We start from the raw sequence: 10,916 nt of genomic DNA on the forward strand, positions 1-10,916 counted from the left end.
TGGTAAAAGAAGAGAACTCATAGTTGAAATTTGCCCCCCCCCCGCCACACACACATGCACTAGAATGCAAATTTAAGAGTGAAAAAGACTTTACAAAGGTAGAAAAGAGGGTGATTGGAATATCTAATATCCTAATATCTTGCTGGGAAGTGTGGCAAGGGCCTTTAATCCCAGAACTCAGAAGGTAGAAGCAGGTGACTCCTTTACCTACTAAGTCATCTTGTTGGACCTTAATTTTGAGGCCAGCCTGGTTTATATAAAGAATTCCTGGCTAGCCAAAGCTACAAGTGAGACCCTGTCTCAAAACAAATATACGAACAAACAAAAGAATGTTACATTTCCTTTCTTTTTGTTGGTGCTGGGATTGATGCTAAACACCATGAGCATACAGACAAACCCTCAATGACTGACCCACAACTTCATCTCATCTTGACAATATATTTCCCACTACCCCTAGAAAAGATGTTTATACTATCAATGTTAGCCTATAAAAAATGCACAATTTTTGATAAGGAAAGCTGTATTATATTAGCAGTTATGTCCCAAATTGCTTGGTCTAGATTTTATACCACATGGTACTGAATATAAAACAGATAATTTCACTGAACACTTTAATAATCTGCTGAGCTATCTACCAAGCCCAATGTGCAATATATTTCCTTGTTTCTTTCTTTTCTTTTATTAAAACAAACAAAACATTCTCATGTAACTCTGGCTGGTCTTAAGTAAGCTCACTATGTAGCTTAGAATGACTGAATTCACCAGGTAGTGGTGGTACATGCCTTTAACCCCAGCACTCAGGAGGTAAATCCAGGCAGATCTCTGAGTTCAAAGCCAGCCTGGTCTACAGAGTGAGTTCCAGGACAGCCAGGGCTACACAGAGAAACCCTGTCTCAAAAAAAACAAAAAAACAAAACAAACAAACCAAAAAGAAATCATAACTAATACAGATAAAATGTGTTTTATTATAAAATAAAAATACTAGATTATGGTTTTAAAAAGATATAATTTTTAAAAACAATAATTATTGGTTTAAATAACAGGAAAATTTTAGGCATTGCCATTTGTTTTGGTTTTGTTTATTTTTTTAAGATAGCCAACACTGTCAGTCAGATGAAATAGTGTCTGCTATAATCTCAGTACTCAGGAGGCTGAGGCAGGAGGATTCAGAGTTTGAAGCTGGCCTGGATGACACAGATTCACAAAGTTAACAAGCAAGAGAAATAGCATCCTCAAATCTCTCCAATGAATCAATTCTAATGCAACTTGAGGAATCCAAGACCCAGTAAACGCTTTCACTTCTGTCAGCTCAAGGCTGTGCTACCCTGTTCCAGCAGTGACGACCTCCCTACAAGAACATGCCTCTCACAAAGATCTCCTTCATCCCCCTCCAGAAGAGAGAAGAGGAAGCACAAGAAAACGCGCCCGGTGCAGAGCCCTAATTCCTACTTTGTGGATGGGAAATGCCCAGGATGCTATAAAGTCACCACTGTCTTCAGCCATGCACAAACGGTAGTCCTGGGTGCAGGCTGCTCCACCGTCCTCTGTCAGTCACAGGTGGGAAAGCAAAGCTGACTGACAGAAGGATGCTCCTTCAGGAGGAGGCAGCAGTGAAGGCCCCTGACTGAAGATGAGTGGGAACCTTCTCAATAAGTGTGTGTGTGTGTGTGTGTGTGTGTGTGTGTGTGTGTGTGTGTGACTATATATATATACATACATATATATATTGTGCTACCTTACCACTGAGGTAGCACTCCTGAACCAAATATCATACACTCAACTACTTGGGACTTCCATGTTCACTTCACACAATGTCTCAACTATCCCTCAAAGGTGAATAAGGCAAAGTAGGAGACAAGGCCTAAGAAGGGAGGCCCTGCTTTGTGGCTCTAACCTGGCTCGGCTGCACGCAGCTCTCCGCAGTTCTTGTATCAGCTGACCAGTGCATTCGGGCTCCTTACTGGCAGCCTGCAGCAGCGCCTTCCTAAATGTATGCCGGCATTTCTTTTGTCGAGACTCTGCCCGCTCCAGGCGGCAGAGGTGCTTGTATTTCTGCTGAAAGTAAGTGCAAAGTTGGGTCACCCTGGAGCTCCTGCTCTCCGTGTCGTCGTCGTCTGACCTGGAAAGTGTGGGGTGAAGGGGAAACTGATTACATGGGAGCTTCGTGTAAGAAAGGGGACGTGAAAACAAACAAGGGAGTGAATACACAAGTTCAACACTTCTGTGGCATGAGAACACAAACTTAGGAAACCAGGAGAAATTTCAGTAGCGCTGAAGACAAGACTGCAGCAGCAGCAGCAGCAGCAGCGGGGTAGTGGTGTTACCCGGGCAGTGGTGTTAGTGGGGTGGGGTGCTCATCCTGGCAGGCCTTCCTTCCGAGGTCTACCGTGCCCAAAGCGGATCGGGAAGAACAAGCATCGCTGGCTCTACCAGGCCAGAGAAGGGCAGGAAGGACAAGCTTTTCTCTATCCTTGCTCACAGAGAATACAGACATTGAACCTTCATGAAAACAGTCACCTCAGAAACACAGCAGTCATTGCCAACAGCAGTAAGAGCTACACTTTACATATTCTGGGTTTTATATTATCTTTTCTCACTTAGAGAGTGTATGACATAGGAACCATGGGATTGCCATGGTAGCTACAGAGCATCTAAACTGTTCTCGTAGGCCGGGATTACAGTTTCCTACCTTGCTAATGTGACTGACTGCTGATCCCAATTTAAGTGTTTGCTGGAAAGGATGTTGAGGGTACTTCTAAGCTAACAGTGCTGTGCTGTGTACTTCTAAGCTAACAGTGCTGTGCTGTGCTTGCTCAGTACTGTCTACCAGCACCAAGGGCAAAATGGCAACTTTTTTTTTTCTTTCTTTCTTATTATTATATCTAAGTACGAACACTGTAGCTGTCTTCAGATGCACCAGAGGAGGGCATCAGATCTCATTACAGATGGTTGTGAGCCACCATGTGGTTGCTGGGATTTGAACTCAGGATCTTCAGAAGAGCAGTCAGTGCTCTTAACCACTGAGCCATCTCTCCAGCCCCCGGCAACTTTTATATAGGACAAATTTGACCTCATTTTTCATTGTTCCAAACACTGTACATTACCTGAACACTGATGTTACATGATCTTCTTCATCTTGTATTATAAATAAACACTACAAGGATACTCCCAGAGAACCGGTGTTAATACCGCCTGTCTCCTGCAGCTCAGTGTTTGTTTTTGTTTTGTTATAGGGTGGCATTTTACTCCATACCAGCCCACAGCAAGCTACTCTATAAACGTCTGTTTAGAGTATCTCCTAGAAACATATCCCTTACAGTATAGTTTCTACTATAAATACACAAATTAAAGGCTCATACCTCAATCTTTTCATTTGCTGAACATCTACTGTGTGTCTATTATGCTAACCACCACAGGAGAACCAAGTGGAAAGGAGTTTGCAATGAGATTTACACAAGAGAAATCCACTCCCAGATGGAATAATGCAAAAGAGGCCAGAACCAGAAACTAACAGAGTGAGTGGGGCAGAGACTGAAGGCTCAAATCTCTAACACAAGGCAGAAAAAGTATCTAAGAACTCAGGGTTTGGCAACATATTCAGGAAACAGAGGCAGGAGGATTGCCTTGAAATCAGGGCTAGTCTGGCACTCTTTGTGTGCCCTTGTTGCAAAAAACAAACCCAACAAAACAGAAAACAAAGACTGAGGGGCAGGGGTGTCCAGCCGGGTACAGTGGCAGAAGTCCGTGTCCCCAAGTCCCTGCGAGCTAGGGCTACACAGTGAGCTGCATAGTCAGAGTGGGTCTGGGAGAGGAGGATCTAGGAGAGCCTTCAAATGTCAGGTTCCCAGGCCTTACTGCAGCTACCGCTGAGGGTCTAAGAATGAGCATATGTTTCGCTTGTGCCTCAAAGTCTCACAGTAGGTATACACTTCAGAGTTCTAGCAGGGCCGATGGATGCTATAAACTGTAAGCTGGTAGCAAAGGTATGGAAAGGTGTCACTGATGCTCGTTGCTGGATGAAAGGCTCAGCCTGCAAAGGAGACAGCAGGAACACTAAGCTTGAAGAAAGTACCCACACTGAGGACAGACCTCAGGAGACCTCACGCAGATGGAACACTCTGTGGAGACAGGGTGGTAGTGCACAGTAAGTAGCTGGGCTATGAAGGGCATAGAATGGAGGGAGTGAGGACAGCTCAAGTTTCCAAATCTGAATGCCAAGTTAAGAGTTTAGTGCCAGGCCTGGTGGCACCAGCCTGTATTTCCAGCTACTCAGGAGACTGAGGCAGGAGGTTCCCAAGTTAGAGACCATCTGGACCTGTAGAGTGAATTCTGGTCCACCCTGAGCAACTTGGTAAGACCCTGTCCAGCTCAGCAGTAGAGCATTTGTCCAGTGGTCAAGAGGCTCAATTCCCAGTAAGGGAGGCTGGAGGAGGGTTGAACTTTATTTAAGGAAATGGATTACAGCCGGACATGGTGGTGCTTGCCCTTAATCCTAGCAGCTAGGCTGACATAGGAGGATAGTTGTAAGTTTGAGGTCTACTTTGTGAGTTCCAGAATAGCCAGGGCTATGTAGAGAAACCTGTCTCCACAAACAAAAAAAGAAGGAAAGGAAAGGATAGCAAGGGCTCAGTGGTTAGAACACCCACTGTGTAAGCGTGAGGGCCTGAGTGTGGATGCTCGGAACCCATGTAATAGGGTGCGGATGAAGCGGGGAAGAGATGGCTCAAGGATTACAAAAACATTTTATTGTTCATTCCCAGTACCCACAAGGGAGCTCTCAACATCCATAGTCCCAGTTCCACGGTATCCAAGGCCCCATTCTTATCTCCTTGGGTACCAGGCATGTATTAGTGGGGGCAGACTGAAAACTCATACAATAAGTGAATTTTAAAAAGGGGTGGGGACATGGTGTACACACCTATAATCCTGATAGGTGGGGACTGGGGCTGCTAGAACTTGATGACAGCCAGACTAGCCTCAGGTTCATCGAGAAACCTGATCTCAAAGGACTAGGCAGAGGGGGGCTAGAGTAGACCACCTGCTAGCCTCCTCTTCCACACAGGAGGTCCATAGGCATGTACACACACACACACGTATACACACACACAAACAAGCACGCGCGCACACGCACATACATACATGCACACAGTACACAAAAGCTGGACAAGTAGTAAGATAATTTATTATTTACAACACGGAAAGAAGGTCTTTGGGGCCATCAAGGCAGCAGGCATATGAAATGCTCCAGAGGGGAAGAGCTGAGGAGGGCGTGAGCCTCCAACAACAAAGGGCACTGTCACCGTGACAATTCTGTAAGATGTCACCATGACAATTCTGTAAGAGCCAAAGGCAGAGACAGAATGCACACTGCTTCCAACCAAGAGCAACTCACCCCCAAACTGATGCCCAAGCTGTCCCAGGAATTAAAGTAGAAATGGCTTCCATCTGCCACTCATGTCAAGTGTTCAGCAGGGCACTCCCCTGGGTTGATTCACCCTTTGTAGAACTGACCCTAAACCTCTGAAGTCAAGTTAGTGGACATGATGTGTGCTTGATGGGTGTGTAACTACAAAGCTAAGCATGACAGCCCTACTGTGTGCTCCAGCTCAAAGAGCACAGCAGTCATAGGTAGCCATCCTGAAGCATGAAATGGAATTGCAGTTCCCAACACTCTCTCCGGGCTAAGTGAGACAGAAATAGTGTTGTGGGGATCAAACCCAAGAGCGGGAATGGGTGAATATGCTACTGCAACTTCTTGACATTGCCTATTAGCAAAACCCAACTAATTCCCTTTGCTCTACTTCCATGCACAAATAAGCTTTTGACTGTAATTTGCTTCCATGAAGTCTCAGTTTATAACCAGTCTATACAAAATCATTTTCCATTCCCTGTTGTACTAATCTATCATGTTCCTACAAATTCAAGAGGCATAAGATAAACTCTATGTCCATACTAGGAGGCTGTGAACTTCCAGGGATAATCTATGTCAGATGTCAAATGAGCTGGTCTCTACTTCATTGGGTATTTATGTAGACCAAGTCTTTAAATCAAGGACTGGCTCAGTCTATGAGCAATCATCTTCCAGCCCCACCACCAAACCAGTCACTCCATTTGCTCACAGCGCACCAACTATTTTCTTTATATTGTGTACTGGCTAGTTTTGTGTCAACTTGACACAGCTGGAGTTATCACAGAGAAAGGAGCTTTAGTTGGGGAAATGCCTCCATGAGATCCAGCTGTGGGGCATTTTCTCAATTAGTGATGGGGGGGGGGGCCTTGTAGGTGGGACCATCTCTGGGCTGGTAGTCTTGGATTCTATAAGAGAGCAGGCTGAGCAAGCCAGGGGAAGCAAGCCAGTAACATCCCTCCATGGCCTCTGCATCAGCTCCTGCTTCCTGACCTGCTTGAGTTCCAGTCCTGACTTCCTTGGTTATGAAGAGCAGTATGGAAGTGTAAGCTGAATAAACCTTTCCTCCTCAACTTGCTTCTTAGTCCTGATGTTTGTGCAGGAATAAAAACCCTGACTAAGACACGTTGCTAAAGCAGTCACTAAGAAGATGCACACCCATCATCTACAGACCTCTGACCAATACCTCCTTTACAAAGCACACTGGGGAAAATACTGATGAGGGGACTCGAGCCAACCCTCACAGTGATTGTGATCAAGTGCCTTAGCTTCCTGGGTATGTTCGCCACTTTTATAAGATGAAATTACATCAGATAATCTTCAAGATTATCTTTCAATTCTGTTATATTAAACATCGGCAAGTTGGAAAGCTAGGGAAACATATTTAGCAAGAAAACGGCAAAGTTAACTTTGCTCAAACAATATAATCCATTTATTCCCAAATTGAATTAAGTTTGACTAACTAAACCTAATTATAGCATAGTAAAATTTAATAAAACCCATTGGAACAGACAGGAAGAAAGGCAAATTGCTACCTCTTCAAGAATAAAACCCAAAAGGGCAGCTTACGTGTGTCTTTCATGTCTGAGGGTTTCTCGGATGGACCATGCGACCTGATACGGCGAAGCCTGATCTGCGTCCTCCAACTCCTCTCCGCTCTCCTCAGACCAGTCCAACCCTGCAGCAGACAGTGCAGATGACAGGTTAGACAAAACACTAACTCATTTACAATTTCCACCAAGACTGGCAAGATGGCTCGTGTGTAACAAGGCAGACGCTGCCAAGCCTAACTGCCTGCGTTCAATCACAGGGACCCACATGGTGGAACAGCACCAACTTCCACAAGTTGTCCTCTGACCACATGTGTGCAGTGGCACACATTCCCCCCATCAATAAATAATAATAATAATAATGTAATGAAATTTTAAAACAATAAAATCCTGACAAAAAATGCAATCTAAAATATATAAGCAATACCTACAGCACATCCACCACAGTGCACTTGACGGTCTCCAAATGAACTTCTCTTCTTACAAAGATATTTGATATACACTAAGCTTTAAACCATGGCATTTTAACAGTAAGGCTATACTGTACTTCAAGAATGGGCTTCATAATACACTTTGTTAATCATTTGGAAACAACATGAGCAAAGAGACTGAGCTCATTCAAATAATCAAAACATCATACACTAAGTTAAAAAAGAGTCTAACACTAAAACAATGTTAAAAAACATCAAAGTCACCGCTGGTGTCGTAGCTTACCTCGGAGAGTGCATGGCTAGAATGAACAAAGCATGAGGCATAATCCCCAACATGACCTAAACCAAGCAGGATGCCACATGCCTGTAATCCCAGTGCTTGAAAGATGGAGGTGGGAGGAACACAAGCTCAATGTCATCCTAGCTATGGAGTTCAAGGCCAGCCTGAGATTCAGGAGCCCCTGACTCAGAAACAAACAAACAAACAAACACCAGTAAAAAGAGAAAAGGGGGGGCTGGTGAGATGGCTCAGTGGGTAAGAGCACCCGACTGCTCTACCGAAGGTCCGGAGTTCAAATCCCAGCAACCACATGATGGCTCATAACCATCCATAAGAAGTTCTGACGCCCTCTTCTGGAGTGTCTGAAGACAGCTACAGTGTACTTACATATAATAAATAAATAAATCTTTAAAAAAAAAAAAAAAAGAGAAAAAGGATAAGAAAAGCCAGACACTTTGGCTCATACCCTCATCTCAGCACTTGGGAGGCTGAGGCAGAGGTGGAGGCAGGTGGATCTCTGTGGGTGTGAGGCCAGCCAGGCTAGCATGAGGAGCCCCGTCTCAGGAGTAAGGGGAGGGGTGAGTCTGTAGCCAGGCTAGTGAAAGCAAGCGTCTGCGGGGTGGGTCTCACAGCAGTGCAAGGATGGGTGTGTTGCTCCTGCTTAAAAGTAACTGCCCATCAAGCTAACCTTTAGGACCAGTCCCAGCCCGCCACAGTGTGAACCACAGAATGGATTTTTCTTAATGTGTACTCACTGACTTGAATGTAGACTACAAATGGTGCCCAGAGAACACTACAATGTCTGTTTTCTCCAAAGAGCCTTAGATCTCTAATATGCTTGGATAAATGCTTTTTTGGTAAACTTTACTCAGGCACGGTGGCTCCTACGGTAAAGCATGGCTCTCAGAAGTCTGACAAAGGACACTCTGAAGTCAAGGAGGAAACAATCAGCAGAGGGCAGGGCAGTCAAGACTCATGCCAGCTCAATCTCCAGAGCCCACATGGAAGGAAAGAAACATCTCTCCAAACTGTACTCTGACATCTGTGCATACTCCATGGTACTCAGTACACACACGAGCCACACACACACAACACACACAATCCATCCATCAAATAAATAAATAAATATACGTAAAAAAATCAGTCTTAAAGATACTTGAAACAGATATTGACAAGGGGAGGAAAGGCTTTACATAAATATGAATTATGTCTAAACAGCTCTATCTATCAGTAAAAGGGTCAATAAAAATGCAAATAAATACATGCAAGATAAATATTGCTTCATAAAACACACAAATAAGAGGTGGAGAAACAGTTCAATGATTAAGAACACTGATTGCTCTTCCACAGGACCCAAATTCAATTCCCAGCAACCACATGGTGGCTCACAACCAAATGTAATGGGATCTGATGCCCTCTTCTGGTGTGTCTGAAGACAGCTACAGTGTACTTATATATAAAATAAATAAATAAATCTCTTTTCAAAACATACAAACATTCAGCTATATTGCTAAATATTGTCAGTAAATCCCAGAATTCCTAAAACGTTGAGTTCCACATGTCAATACTACTTTTGCAGTCTGCGGAAAGTAATGCTTGCACTGAGGCCTGTGGACTGCTGACAGCAATGGTGTGGGTGCCATGGTGGTGGCTGCTACTTCTTCTCATGAACCAAGACATCGAGGGGCTCTCAGAGTTAGCCGAGTGCAGGAAAGGCAGGGCTGTAGGTACTCAGACAGGGTGTTGCACTGAAGGTGCTCTTATCCCTTCAAAGTGATGCGCTCTCTCCCGCTTCAGTCCTGAGTGCCGTCTAGCTTACTGTATAACTAAACAGGACACGTGTGCGGGGCTCCTCGGCTATGTGAAGAAGGGCTGATGATTGCTCTGGGTGCAACAGGAAGAAACTGCTTTTGTTTCACTGAGTTTACTTTAGCTTAGATTACTTTAGTTTTGAGGCAAACTCTCATGTAACCTTGGCTGGTCATGAACTCAGTGTGTAGTAAAAGATGAATTTAAACTTATGATCATCCTGCCTTCATCTCCTTAGTACTAGGATTACAGGCATTTACCCAACACCAGGTTTATATAATGCTGGGAATCAAACCCATGCAAGGGTCTCATGCATGCTAGCAAGCATCTACGTCCACATCCCTCAACAGCATTTGTTTTCTTTCTTTTAATTGTGTGTGGGGTGTGTGTGTATGTACGTGAATGAATGCTACTAGACACCCAATATAGATCTGGCTTCTACAATCATGTGTATGCATATACATGTATATACATACATGTAGAGAGAATCTCTTCTGTACTGTATGGAAGCATCGCCTGTCAATAAAAGGCTTACTGGCCAATGAACTGAGGCAAGAAATAGGAGGTGGTAGCTCCAATAGGGAGAGAGGAACTCTGGAACAGTTAGGGTGGAAAGAGATTCACCCCCAAACTCTGAGGAGACAGATGCATGAAACTGAGAAGAGGTAACCAGCTATGTGGCAGTCATAGAACAGAATAAACAGGTTAATTAAGTTACGAGCTAGTCAGGGAACAAGCCCAAGATCATGGCCTAGGCACTTATTCATATATAATTAAGTCTCAGAGTCATTATTTCAGGAACTGGGGAAAGGGTGGAAAACCCCACGGTTACACATACATACACTTTCTACACAGAGAAAAAGAAAAGCACATCTGAGATTGCTCAGAGGTTAAAGACTTTTTCACAAGCCTGATGACCAAAAACCCAAGTGAAGGTGAAAGAGAACTGACTCCACCCCACTGTCCTCTGACCTTCATGTGCACACCGGGCCAGGGGGCCTGGCCTGGTCCCCTTTCCTCCACATGATTCATCAAAGTCTATTTTTTGTTACTTATTTTTTTAAAAAAATTAAAGATGTGACAGTAATTACTTTGCTGCAAAGCTATGAATCTACAATAGTTTAAAGTAATATAAACTGGAAATAATTTAAATTCAGCCACGACAAATTATGCTATATATAACAAAATTGTTAACTTACAAACATTTTATACAAGATTTTTTTTGTTGTTTTTTTTTGTTTTTTGAGACAGGGATTCTCTGTATAGTCCTGGTTTATATAAGATTTTAAAAGAGGTTATGAGTAAGTATGTATAATTGGAACTTAATTTAACTTACTTTAAAGAATTTACCACCAGGCGTGGTGGCGCATACCTTTAATCCCAGCACTCAGGAAGCAGAGGCAGGCGGATTTCTGAGTTCGAGGCCAGCCTGGTCTACA

At 43.8% G+C, this 10,916-nt stretch overlaps 1 protein-coding gene across 5 annotated transcripts in view; it reads right to left on the minus strand.

The window, feature by feature from the left end:
- The window catches only part of Ino80d (INO80 complex subunit D), a 67,559-nt gene that overhangs the window by 23,782 nt on the left and 32,861 nt on the right, over positions 1-10,916 (minus strand). For all 5 annotated transcript variants that reach the window (XM_029538374.1, XM_021197702.2, XM_029538371.1 and 2 more), the window contains exons 6-7: positions 6,977-7,085; positions 1,895-2,119 (exon numbers count right to left, since the gene is read on the minus strand). In XM_029538374.1, the coding sequence (XP_029394234.1) occupies positions 1,895-2,119; positions 6,977-7,085 (334 nt within the window). The remainder of the gene's footprint in view (positions 1-1,894; positions 2,120-6,976; positions 7,086-10,916) is intronic.

This window comes from Mus pahari, chromosome 5 (assembly GCF_900095145.1).
Source record: "Mus pahari chromosome 5, PAHARI_EIJ_v1.1, whole genome shotgun sequence".
Taxonomy (NCBI): domain Eukaryota; kingdom Metazoa; phylum Chordata; class Mammalia; order Rodentia; family Muridae; genus Mus; species Mus pahari.